General features: G+C 40.6%; 1 protein-coding gene across 5 annotated transcripts in view; it reads right to left on the bottom strand.

Moving 5' to 3' along the window:
- The window catches only part of aff4 (AF4/FMR2 family, member 4), a 30,751-nt gene extending 16,847 nt beyond the window's left edge, over positions 1-13,904 (bottom strand). For 2 of the 5 annotated variants that reach the window (XM_036524086.1, XM_036524088.1), the window contains exon 1: positions 13,624-13,904. Coding sequence is in view for 1 of the 5 variants with exons in the window: in XM_036524085.1 (XP_036379978.1) it covers positions 4,215-4,231 (17 nt within the window). In the remaining 4 variants the exon portion in view is untranslated. Of the gene's footprint in view, positions 1-4,214; positions 4,390-4,992; positions 5,195-13,623 lie in introns of those variants that run through there. The other 3 variants (XM_036524085.1, XM_036524089.1, XM_036524087.1) reach the window with 2 other exon arrangements.
- Between the last annotated feature and the right edge of the window lie 344 nt (positions 13,905-14,248).

Here is a 14,248-nt window from a genome sequence, read left to right as displayed (position 1 = left end):
TGCAGCAAATTTCCCAGGTCACTCTCTCCATGATAAACGTGGGGAAAAGTGTACCGTTTCAAGAAAAATAATGTTTTATCTTTCATTACCCCTGCACCAGGGGAGTACCAAAGAGCAGCCAAGCACCACAATGGCCAATAAATATAACATACAGATTTTCAAAATAAACAGAGCAGGAAAAAAAACACATTTTTCTTTACACCACTCATGCCTGACCCAACTAGGGTGTTTCTGAATAGAGCTGGGACCGATCCGATCCAATATCGGTATTGGGTGCCGATACTAACTTAATTCACTCATCTGACTGATGTTACCGATCCACGTACCCATCCAAATTCCATACTCTGATGTTTTTATGAACTATAAATATGTAATATGCAATTTTACACCCATAGCCAAAACACTGTAGCACACATTAATTAATGAAATAGTAATTAAACTGTTCTACAAAGATATTCAGTAACCCGCACATTTTTTTGTCTCCCAGAATTCTATGAGTTAGACGTACAGGCAGAGCGCTGGACCATTAGTCTGCAACTGAGTGATCTAGTAACGTTAACAGTTGGCTATCAACTCAACATGTCCTTATTTGGAGATATTTTGGTCTCGAAACACACAATAGCAAGACAGCAACTTGTAATGTGTGTCAAGCCAACATTCCGAGAGGTGGAAGTTGTGCTGCAAATTACCAATTTAATGAAGCATCTGCAAAAGTATCATGTGAAAGAATACCGGGAGTTCATGCTAGCCAACAACCAAAAAGACAACTCCAGGCAACATACACTCACTGAGTCATTCCAGAGGCACGGTAAACTTCCAGCAGACAACGCAAAGGCTAAAGGGATTACAGAGAAGCTGCTCAGTTTCATCATACTCGATGATCAACCACTATCTGTCGCAGAAAATGTCGGATTTCGCAGCCTGTTGGAACACTTAGAGGCAGGAAATATATATCAGAGACTGCTGTACCCGAACTATACAACTGAGTGTCATCACAGTTAAAAGATGTTAATTCTGTGAGCTTTACAACTGATATTTGGGATCACTTTTCGTGGTAATTAGGTTAATCCAGGTCCCTTTTCACCACATTCTCTGGGATTTCAATGATGCTGTTGTTTCTTTACAGTTGTTGCTGCTGCATTACCATATAAGCCCTACTTGATTTGTCCTGTTCAGATTTAAGAAGCAGCCACGCACATTGTTGTTTTTAACTTATTTGATAGGGTTTTTTGATAGGGTAGATATTTCTTTCTCTACACAGTTCTTGCACTTTTATTTCAGATATTCACTTTGAAAACCTTATGAAGGAGCTGTCGATTTTCCATCGCACACTTTGAAATCCTCTTATTCCTTTTGAACTCATGTATATAATTCTACTTACTAGTAGCTGAAGTGCACTGCTGTGCACTTGATTTGTTCAAGTTTTTCAAAACATTAAAGGAGTTGCCATAGCAATTTGCACTCCTACACCCGTTTGTATGTGAAGCCTACTTAAACTACAGTTCAAATAAATTGCTTGTGTGGTTTACTACAGCCTCATGTAACCTTACACATAATACCAACAACAACAATAATAATAATGATAATAATAATATTCAAGAAAAAAGAGCTCCGGTATTGGTATCGGCAGATATCCAAATTCAGGCATCGGAATCGGATCGGAACTGAAAAAAAGTGCATCTCCATTTCTGAAGAAACTGATAATGGTTTCCTACACAAGTCCCTACCCAAAAAGACAAACTCAATCCAACATGAAGAGAGAATGAACAGTAAAATCACTTTAAATTAACACAGTAATGTTTAGTATTAGCCATTAATACTAGCACTCTATCCGACACTGAACAGGATCATAACCATGCTAAGGAAAATTCCCCGACTACTACAATAACAAGTTCAAAAGACAATGTCGCAGTGTGGCATCAAACTCTATTTATGCTGTTTATACTACTCCTAATTAAAGTTTGATCTTTACAATAACCCAAACACCAATCTTACAACGGCCTAAATTACAGTGTTCAACACTTCTAAAAAAAATACATGGGAGAAGAAATATTTTACTGAACGTACTGGAATGCGACTTGGAAAAATCCAAAGGTGTAAAAGTATCCTGTAAATTAACTAATTGTGCCAATCATGGCTCAATTAACATTAATGAGATGGCTGCTGCTCAAGGAACTAATTTAATCAATGAGAGACAATAAGTTCACTGGGAAAGCAGCAGGAGTGGACAACATGACTAGCAAAAAAAAAAAAAAAAAAAAAAAAAAGACTATCAAACCGAGATAACTGGTATAAATAGCGTAGATTGGGCTAAAGTATACTATACCGCAGAGTACCTGCAATTTCATCCATAGCCTTACATCCATGTGTCTGGTTAAGTAAACCATGGCTTTCAATGAAATGAAAAGCAAACACGTGCAGTACACAAATAATCTCCACAACAGTGTCATATAGATGATTTTTATCATTATCTGATGTTATTAGTACTTCAAGTATTACGTCTTAATTTGTGGAATAATACAGAAAAAAACTTGCCCATACTGATATGGGTATGACAAGTAGAGTAACCTGTGTTTCAGAGGACTAACAAACACTCCTTTTGCCACACTTTGGGTTCACAGTGTTAAGATAAATGAGTATACAAGCATACTGGTGGGACATAACTAAACTGCAATGCCGAATCCCAGCTCCATTCAGATGGTAAGAGCGCTGGGCCGAAGGTGCGAATGGGTGAAGCTTCACACAGACCAATGGTCTTAAGCTAAATGCGGCGTTTCTCTGAGGTCATCAGGCCCTAGTGTCATGCAATTAATCACATCATTTGCAGAGCACTGTGACGGCCTGTAGCAGCCCGTGACAGGCTCGAGTCGCTGATCAATCGTTGCTCAACCGTGCTCATAAATGCTGCGACTCCCTGTAAGTCTCAGCAGCACCATATTCTCAGCAGCACCTGCCAATGCAAACTCATCACTTCATTAAGGACCTGCAAGGCGAGGCCTCTGGCCAACGCGCAAACGGCCAAGTGGCTGCACTTGGGTCGGAATGTTTAAACGGGAAAAGAACAAGACCGTGTTTGTGCACTGAAAGCAATAAAGGTCCACAAATGAACCCGGGTGGTCCAACATGAAGCCAACCAAAAAATTTTGGTCCAATTTCTGCCCTAGCCAAACAAAAAAAAAACACTATAAGCTTGAACGCACCACATACGTAGTGGCATCTTAATGGTTCCTAATGCCTAGTGAATACAAAGCTATAAATCAACTGCAGAGCCATGATATGTTAGATTTACAGGCTGGACAGGGTATGGGTATCCATTGACAAACTGAATAATTAGACATGTTTACATTAAATAAAGTCTACTTTACATACAGCAATTTAGATGTAGCAACTGTAGATGTAGAAAATAGTAAAAGGAAACTTTTCTCTTTGGTTGGTGAACTCCCATACGTTTACCACCAAACCGCAGAGACTCGCTGCTTTGATGCAAGTTTCAGAGAAGGCCCGAAACTGAAAATAGTAACGTTCCTTTTGTCAGGAAGGACTCTTGGTTCAGAGCATAATATATTAGGCATGTATATTAGACATAATGACAGCAGGGAATCACGTGATTTCTGAAATTAATCTTACTGTTTAATGGTTCACTCCATTAAGGATATCGTATTAAGAAATCAATAAATGGAAACGATTAAATAATCGGTGCTTTAACGAATACGTTCAAAGGAAAAATAACGCCCCTGTAGCAATAACCAAACATTGTGTAAATTTTCAGGAACTTGCAGAGATCAATGTCTGCTTAAACCCCACACTTTGCCCCATAAACACTGCTTTGTAAAAACCAAGTACCCAAAATGCAGGGATACGCATTTTACTGCTGAAGCAAGCATTACCAGGAGTATGCTCTATATCACGAGTAGTCTATATAAAAAGAAGTTTCGATTTTTTGGAAAGACAGTGCCATTTCATTTCGATCAAGATCACAAGTCTACGTGACAAATGCAACCCTGGAAGTAAGAAAAAAATCCTCTTATCAATCGCAAAAGAGTTCCGGGCCGCAGTCTCTCTGAATCTGCGCTACGAAAGTTTTTACACAGCTCTTTACGGTTTAAAATAAAGCTGATGGATCTATGACTCGGGAAAGCTATCCGAACCTTGGAAATACACAGGAAATGTTTCTGTAACAATGTGGAACAAAACTTGCGTTTTGCGTTGCTTACCCTGTCTGAGAGGCCATGGCTGAGACCAGTGAAACATTGGAGAGATTCAGTTTAACTCCAAGGCATTCAGAGATCGTAGTTTCATGTTCTCTCGTCGCCGCTGCGGTTTTTCTTTAGCGGCAACTGTCTTTTCCAAATGGTTTTTTTAATCGACAGTCTTACTCAAGAATCTACATTATTTTCTTTGCGTAAGGCTAACTCTGACTCGGGGAGGGGTGGGTACTGCACGTTCACGGGAAAGACCACTTTGGCAAACGCCAGGGGGAGTGGAGGGGGGGGGGGGGGTGTTTTGACGAGGGACAATAGCCAGGCGAAGAGTTCGGCACTTGGGTAGGGGGAAGGGATTCTCAGTTTGACTGTCCAGTCAGTTCAAATTGCTACAGTATTTAAAGCTCATTATGAAGGAAATGAACGTGTCCATGCAATTTCGACCGGCGCTAATACAAGTTATTTTCTGGAGAAATGCAGAAAGCAGTCACAAAGGAAGGATTCGGGGTGAGAACAGCCACACTGAAGCCGGACAGTAGTTAATAACTAACTCAGCATCGAGTCTATCCAGTAAACACGCCCAGGCCAACTCGAAGAAAACAATAAAAAAAAAATACAAATTAACAAACAAATAAGGAACAGCATTTGAAAAGCAGGGCTTCACATTGCTGTTTCAACAGCAATTGACCGTCACTCAGTCTATACGAGAAGGGGAAGAAATTTTTGTACATTCAGCAGCGGAACTGCACTTCCAAAGAAGTTGGTAATTCTTCAGAATACAACTCCTCACCTCTCTCCTAAAATGGAACAGGCCAGCTTGCTCCATATAAGGAGATGTTATTTTATCCCAGTGATGCCTCTCCTCCGTGTGACGTCACAGCTTTGAAGATACCTAACCAATGAGAACGTCCTTCACTGGCAACCATCTCCCTCCCCCACCACTGCCTGGAGGTTTCTGTACACCACAAGAAACTTCTTTAAAGGAACAGCACCTGTTTTTAAATAGAGCAGAACGTTCTGTTAAATGCATTAGGTATATAGGCATTCAAATTTGTTGAAACGATTTAAAAGAAGCTTGTCAAATATTTTTAAAAAATCAGCGTGCTTTAACATCATGACAATGGTTCTTCATAGTAATAATAAAATACCACTACCACTACTACCATAAATAATGATAATACTGTTTAATTTATAAAGTGCGTTCCATAAATGCACGTCTTTTACACTGGGGACTATGGCAATCCACAACATTAATGTTATGCCTTCTTTTGGTACTGGTCCTTTCGTCATTATTCAAAACCTTATCACGTTGTTTGGACAGAGCTATGGAATTTCAGACACCCAGGCATGCATATCCTATCTCCATTTTAGGAGGCAGTAATACGTTAGAAATGGATATTCATTCAAATAACTTATTACAAGACATTTGTGCATGTAAATGGAATGCGTTATCTTTCATATTCAGAGGAGTAATTTTTGCTGTGGTGTAATGGCAAACCATCTTATCCATTCAGCGCTCAGTGTAATGTTGAAGAGTAATACCAGTAAACAATACAATAACTGACATACTGTGATTACACATGGCAGTTATGGTGGGATTTACTTTTAAAATGTGCATTAATGCAGCTTCACTCAGATGATTTACATAAAGATGACTGGAGGCTTGCCGTGTCCTGGCATATGAAAATGAACTTGCACAGTCCAACGCAGTTCTTCCATTGTACAATTATGAGATCAGATGGAGGAAAACAGAAAACAACCAAACAACACCAGGAGGCACTTCAGTTAATCCTAAAGCTACTCTATGCTGAAAACTCCTGGGGTGGGCAAAGATAGGAAAAAAATCTTGAAAAGGCTTACACCAACAACTCCTTTTTAACCAGGGCAGAATCAAACTGAACCAGCCTATTTTAAACTAGGCTTGAGATGCCAATAGGATGCCATACAAAGCTAGCAATATCGCCCTGCTTTCATGAAGGCTCTTACCTTAAGTAAGTATCAAACAGACAGGATTATAAAGGAGCTGCCATGACAGGTGAGCCACTGTCTCTGTCATTCACTCAAAACTACAGTGTAGATGGTATAGTCAGTGTTTCTCAATCCTACTCCTGGAGCCCCCTTGTCCTGCATATCTTCCATCTATCTTTGCTCCAAACACACCTGATTGAAATGACTAACATGCTCTTGATTAAATTAGGTGTGCTCAGCTAATCAAAAGTGCCACTGATGAGTTCAGTCAGGTAGGTGGAGCAGGGAAAGATGGAAAACGTGCAGAGCAGGGGGGCCCCAGGACCAGGATTGAGAATCAGTGGTCTAGATGACACCCTGGACATCTCTGCTCTAAGAGGAACAACATACGCAAAGTTTTTTAGGCCTGTAACGTAATAATGAAAATAAATAAATAAAAACAGAAGTGCATGTTGGATGACTGATACAGAGCTGCCTTTTCTCGTGCTGTCCTGAGGGGATGGGAACCTTGCAAGCATAGAGAGCAGATAACACCAGTCCTCTCATTTGCATTTTAGTGCTTCTAGTACGAGTAAAATGAAACAGTGGGGAGAGACGAGCGTCTCAATGGTTAATTGCTCGCAGTCACAGTATATGTACTCATAGAGTAAGCACACACTGCAATATAACTGGAGAAGTGACACATAAGGTAGCTAACAAGAAATGCACAAACAGCCTTATGTTTTATGGATGTGATGCAGAATAGCGGTGAATGGTGCTGTTGTTTAAACACAATAATACACCGGCGCATACAGCAACACACTATAAATGACTCAATCCAGCTTTTCAAAAAGCTTTTCAATGCTATCTCACTGTTGTGTTTGCTACACTACCAGCACAGTCTTACAAAGCATAACTATAAAGAGCTAAGCTGGCAATAAAATAATTCGTGCTGCTCACTGAAAGTTGGCAGCATGGTAATTTCCAAACTGAGCATACACTTGTACAGATGATATGCCTACAAATGTTTCCGACTCTAGCAGCTATCTCAAAGCATCTATTTTCTTCAAAGGTTGCTCATGCCCAAAAGATCAGGCCTATGTCGAGCCTTTTTCTTTCACACATACCAAGCCTTTATATGACACCAAAACATGCAACAACATTTGAAGAAAAAAATCCTATTCAATCATTCTGAATCTGGTTTAAAATGGTTTTGCTTCTAAGTGAACACAACATGCCTTAAAATTCCTTCGCGCGCCACACACTTCTAACACTGTCATCTGATGAGACTACATCAGCGGCACAGCACGTCACACAAAACTCATGATGCCTGCGCCCATGTCGTCTCCTCCAAGCTGCGGGTTACCAGATGGGACGCCAACCACAAACTTATGACAAGCTATAAAGCATTACGCAACATCTGCTGCTGTTGTGAAGAATACACACCAAGCCTGAGCTTAACCCCATAGGTAATGCCCTGTTTGGTTGGTTGGTTTGCCGTTTTTGTTCCACCTGCATTACGGCCAAACGACTGACCGAACAGTTGGGAAGGTTATTTTTGGAAACACTCGTATGTGCGTTAGACTCCAACTACAAATAGAAACAAACCTAACAAACTGCCACTGCAGCCATGACCACCCCTTCCAAAACACACGCTCAGACCGCAGTCTATTCATAAATCACATACAGAAGGAATCCCTACCCTATTTCCGTAATTAACAAGGTTTTCCCATCAACAATACCTGATGAGTGAGCCTGTCAGCATTGTAAGTAACAAAAAAAAAAAAAAAAAAACACACTGGTATCCAAAAAGCAAATACCTTTTATGATATCAACAAGAGGAAAACGCCTTCGAGCCACAATATCAACAACATGGCAAGTTTACTCACTTAAATCATATCAGCAATATTCTAAAGACTACGCACCTACAACCCAACACTGCTCTGTTCCCACCTGCAGTATGGCAAAAATACTTTTCTAGGAAACTGTTTTCGTCACACCCCTTTTGAAACAGGCTCAACAATGAGGGAGCCAGGTCTAGCCATGAAAACAAGGTGCCCTGGAATGTCCATTTAAAATGGCTTCTTGGCACAGTTTGGGAAGGACTGCTACTTTATCAAATGTGGGGAATTTGCCCAAAATCATGTATTTTTTAATTAGCCTACTATGACCACGCTGTATTCAGTAAACTGAGTAGTCTCGTATTAATGGACAGAGATTGCATTAAGCAAGCTATAATAGTATAAGCAACTAGCTAACCAGCTATTATCACATCGATCCTGCAGAAATGTTCAGAAGAATTTCTTGTAGCATGCCCCTACTGATATTTTCAAGATGGGTAAGGCCACCAAATGTTCGTGAGACAAAGTTGCCAAGTTACATACTGTTGACTCAGGGAAGTGTTGGCATCTTAAATAAATTACACTGCAGCCTATTACGATGAGTGACATTAATACGAAAGAAAGTTCCAGAGAAACGTGAAACCAGTGGCCACAATTATCAGACTTCTTAAGATAGTCTGTGTTCTTAAGTCTAAGTAGTCATTAAGGTTAAAGAATTTAGTTTTATATAATGCATGTCAATTTAAAAACAGACAAAACGAATTTGAAATTGGGGTTAGAGCAGTCACACCGTGCAGATGCCTAGAAAGAGCTGCAATTCTATCCTTGTCTATGATTAATATGCAGGATGGCATATATTTGACACATAGGCCGTGACAGGATGCTAAGTGTGATAGCCCCAGACTTAACGTCTGGTATGAATATGAACCATATTCTTCTGAAGAGGGGGGGAAAAAATCCCGATGACTAACCTGACATTTAAGCAGAGATGACACTTTACCTTTCACATAACAAGGAAAGCATGAAATTCAGCTCCCACCAAAAGCAATGTTCTCCGGCCAACTGGGTACAGATTATCTGTAATCTAAGCCTGGTAGGTCGTTCAGGGAACAATTGGAAAACACCAAGCACGTGGGACGACACTAGACGGGCGATGTATTATGCTCCTTCACAGTTCGAAGAGCACCGTGCCGTGGAGCGAATCGACACCAAATACACATGCCTCTGTGATGTGTAGAGAATGACAAAAATGTTGTGACACTCACTGGTACTCACAGGCTTTATATGAGGCTTGAGCCCAAGCATAGAGGACTGACAGCAAAAACAGACAAAGCAACTGAAAGATAATATAACATCTGAGATCCCAGAAAGTTGAAAAAGTCCATAACTGACCAGGGCAAGAATATTGGAAGTTGTTGATTTGTGAACATGTAATGAACATTTGCTCGTGACAGGTGCCATTGTAAGCCTGTAAGCCTGGCCGAAAATGAGGATGTAAAAGTTTTTGTTTCAAATTACTGAAAAAGGGTTCAAGTGTTTATAGCATGTTGTGAAATGGCCTAACCTAACAGGACTCCACAGTTTGTGTTCTTGGAGCTCAAGAAAATCTCTGATGAAAGTATGCCCATGGCTGACTTTCATTATCACTGAAAACTACACATTCATACCAAGTAAAATGGGGAGATATGAAATAAGCAGAGATACACAGAAACAAGATTCCATAATACAGATAGGGCGGGCCATATAGCCGTCGCGATATCGAATAGCTATTTTTAGTGCGATCATAGCTATCCCTGGCATGTGGCATTAGGTTTCTTCCTGTATTGTTTTCCCTTCAGTCATACCTGATGCGGGAGCACACCCCCAGTTTTCCGAGGCCATGTGAAACGCTTCCGGGGGAAAAAACGTCACTCGTATCTATTCAATGTTGATATCGCAGCAACAGCACTATGCTACTTCTATGTGGTAGACAGAAACACATGGCTAAAAAGATAAAGAGGGAAACATATGCTATGTGTTTTTCAAAGCTAACAGGTAAGTTAACCAACACATAGGGACAAGTGATACTCTTCTGCCCCTGGAAGCATTTCACTGAACTTTGGAGGTGTGCTCCCACATCAGGTATGACTAAAGGGAAAAAACATGGGAAGAAACCAAACCCAACATACCAGGGATAGCTGTTATTGCGCTAAAAATAGCTATTCGATATATCGCGACGGCTATATCGCCAAGCCCTATAAAAAGACATGCCACCAGCTCATGAGAACAACACAATATTTATGATTCTTTATTGTTCAGAAATGCAAGTTTCAAATTTACTACCCAGATATTTGAAACTGCTGCTGTCTGTAAAGCCATTAAGGAATCCAACATGGCGGAAAGACCATGGGGCTTATAAGCACAACCTTAATTCTGCAGCTTGGAAATGACTGACACTCTGGATCTGTGGCCTGTTCCCACAGCCCCCAACAACTCGGCACTTCCAGATCCGTCTAGGCACTGGGGAAGCGATCAAACGGGAATAAGCAGCAGGAAAATAACAATAACAAAAACAAGAGGGTGTGCCTCCCTCAACAGACATTCTTTTACAAACATCAGGGGTAAAAAAAAAAATGTTACAGTGTGTAGGTGCATGACCTTGTTAACGTATTTTCTTTATTTTACATGCAGATCATGTTTTTACATTTAAGTAACTGGCCTTAACTGACCTACTTAATTGAACCAATACGATATGGAAAATTGTTTACTCTATGGGGTGTTTCCAAAGTAAATATCTGTTGGGTGGGTTTTTTTTTCCTGCAAGGGGATTCACTCAGCAAGAAATCAGAGCGTAACTGAGCTTGATAACTTATCTGCCTGGCAGACACTATAAGCACAGATCCCTTTAGCTTGCGCGTTACGTGGTCCTTTGCTTTTTTGTTATGTCCAATTACTTCTGTGTCCCAAATACTGCAAAATTAGGCCAACATCTTCCATAAGTTACAGTAGCCTGTTCCATGTACACCATTTTGCTCACAACCCTTAACAGTTAACTTCAGTGTTCTATTCAGAAACTTTGCATTGCAAAGTTCACATTATGCAACAATACTGGTCCTGAGGTGCTTGCATGTATTTGCAGTCTCAGCCACCAGAAACCTTCATCATTCAGTAACGCATCATTCAGTGGACTTTCCCCTTTCATAATGTTCACAACACTAGGGACCCCCAGAATTAGGCCAGACGCAGAGTTTATTTTAATTGTGATGAGCTAGCTTACTTGGTCAACCGGTCGTCTCAAAAACCAGCAAACCAGAAAGGCACACTTTGTTGCGAGTGCTCACTTGGTGGAGCAGATTAAGCTGAATTGCTTATCTTGTCCTATCTTATCTTGTGTTCCCAAGTTTTACTGAAAGTCTCAATATCATGACAGTACATATTGTGCCAGGGTTATTTTTGGATTTTCTGATCCATGCCGTTACTTGCATATCATTGTGTCAGGTTGAACTGCTTGATTTCACATTAATCAACTACGAGTTGCATTTTGTCTCAGCATTCTACCTTGCACTTGTTTCATTATACTAAGTGTAAAATGTTTAAGTAACAAAAGAAGGCTGAGTAATCTGATGTTAGTCTGGTTTAAATATACCTGTGGTGGGGTTTTTTTCCCCTGCTATGATGGTAACTTCTTTATAGCGGGCACATTAGAACACCAAAGTCATTTAATGGTGCTTCGGTGGTGTGTGCACTCTGTTACAGCAGAGCCGGTTAAATTAGGCCATTACAGAACCCCAAACAGGAAGGAAGCAAGACTTGGCACTGTCTAAGTCAAACATGAGCCAGGTACCTCTGAACCTCCAACTTTTTTTTTCTTTTTTCACAAGACAGAACACTAAATTGTTATCTGCTCAATGGAAATTCTAGCACTTCCGTATTGGCTTTCACAGGCTCCATTTCCAAGGAACTGCTCCTCATCTCACCGGCAGAATTCCCGCACATGATGACGTTTTCAGAATGTTGTACTTTCACAGCCTACGGTTTACAAGTAGCAGGGTTAAAACTTGAGCCTAATGCTCCTACAGTAGGAATATCTGCCATGAAAGCTGGCCAAGCATCATGAAGTTTAATAATTATGCAGTGAGACTAATTCTCCCTTCCCCCCACGATCACACTTAAAATGACCTCCTTGTACCACAAACCAGTTACTGCTATCTCCACCCCTCCGACACTATTTACAGGATATCTGACTCGTTTCCAAGAAGGCGTTTATCCATAATGGCATCCGTTATGTCCGGCACTGGTACATCTGAACAATCCGTCCTCTTCGAAGAAAGAACATTCCCGCTGGGCGATTAAGACTAACATTTCTTATAAGGCGAAATAAGCGAGAACAGGCATCGCAGCACGAACTAGCTGCTAGCTGACACCAAAGGTCAAATCACTTGTCTAACCAGATATATCAAGGTCCAGCCGAAGTACAAAAAGATCAAGAACACACTGGCAACCAAAACAACCAGTTCGTTTTCAGTGGTATTCTCAGGCAAATGCCGCCTGCTGTGGTGAGCGAGCTAATTAGGTTATATTAAAAACGCGTTCACTTAAAGGCCTCCACAAATAGGAAACCTCTACATGGTAACTACAACACTTATTTGCAGGTTAGATTGGAGCTCCAAAGATTTTTATTTAGGTTTGGGCGTAATGGTGTTATATGATGACCACATTCTTACATTTCATCCAGATAAATATTATTCGGTAATTTAATAACGGACGCTTTAGACTAGCACGCTGTTTACCGAGATAGCAGTGACGGGAACAAAAGCATTGACGTCACGATTGAAATCAGCACAAAATTATGGTCGTCTCGGGCATATCGATACAATGTTAGCTAGGTAGCCAATAATGTTTCCTCGCATAGACAATGACAATCTTCAACTATAACATCAATTTCAAACTGCTAGCATTATTTAGGCGAACAGATCTCATATAGCTAGTTAACCAGCTACGACACACAAGCAAGGTAGCTTGCCATACTGTGTCTGTCTTTAGTTAACATTACCTTAAGACAGTTAGCTAGTCTAGCTAATTGTTGACAAATATGAGTTATTCGCTCTCTGTTTCTTACTTTTTGCTTATAAACTTACAGTGCATTTGGGGATTTATTTAAACCCCAAAACAATTACCGTGATAAAACTACAAACGTGTTCCCACCTAACGTTAGCTATGCGGTAGCAAGGATATCCTAGCTAGCTAGCCAATCAGCTTCTTAGACAACATGTAAGCTAGTTACGTTAGCTGGCTAGCGAACTGAAACGCTACCATTGCACAATTGCTACATCAGGTAGCTACACGTTTGCATTAGCATGTTGTCAGATAACTACACGTCTACATCTTGCAAGGTAGTTAGCTGGCTAGACAAGTAGTCAGCTATCTCGTTAGTTGCGTGTGTTTACATTAGGCTAGCTCTAAGATAGCGAACTAACATTGTATGGTGTATTCTTATCATGGGCTGCTAGCAGGCTAGCTAGCAAAGTGGCTAGCTGTAGTTAATGAGCTAGGCAGACTTGTTCCTTTGTTTTTCTTTATTATTACGTCGACTTCAATCCAGTACTCACATAAAGCACAATTCTAGGCATTTCATTAAAAGTTAATCCGCTTACCTCTTCTGTCTTCTTTTAGGCCCAAACCATCTCTAATGGAAAGCCTTTCTCTTTGTCTTTTTCACTTTCCAGTTTACACAAAATGCGGCAGAATATATAAACTGTGAGCTAAATTTTTTAAAAATAATACGTGACCTCTCTGCTCATCGGTCTCGTCAACGCTACCGGCGAAAAGCGACCCGCTTTCATTTTTAACTCAGTCCATTTTTTTTACAATAAAATGTGCAGACCAATGTCTATAATGAGACACTCGAAAACAGGGTGCAGGCAGCCAGACCGACTTCGGCTTCTAAACTACGTCACGTGACCCGGACGCTGGGCTGAAGATCTCCAGGCTCTCAGGGTCATGTGATGGTAGTACACATAACGTTGAGAAGTAATTGAGCTGTGACATTATGAGGATAATTTTGCAGATCCAGTGGTGAATTATCGCCAGTTTAACGAGATTCTTGTGTATATAATGTATTTCCCTCGTACACAGTGCCTTTACCTTGAAGGCGTGCAACTTTCCCATGTAAAGTGTTTTACCTGGCGAGCTAGCAAGCAAGTGGTTTTGGGTTTATTACAGTAAATAACAACGATATAGACTCTAAGAAGAGTGTCTTGGCAATGGCCAGTGGCCTAA

The sequence above is a fragment of the Megalops cyprinoides genome, chromosome 3, assembly GCF_013368585.1.
Source record: "Megalops cyprinoides isolate fMegCyp1 chromosome 3, fMegCyp1.pri, whole genome shotgun sequence".
NCBI lineage: Eukaryota > Metazoa > Chordata > Actinopteri > Elopiformes > Megalopidae > Megalops > Megalops cyprinoides.
This window is presented reverse-complemented; position numbering and strand designations above follow the sequence as displayed.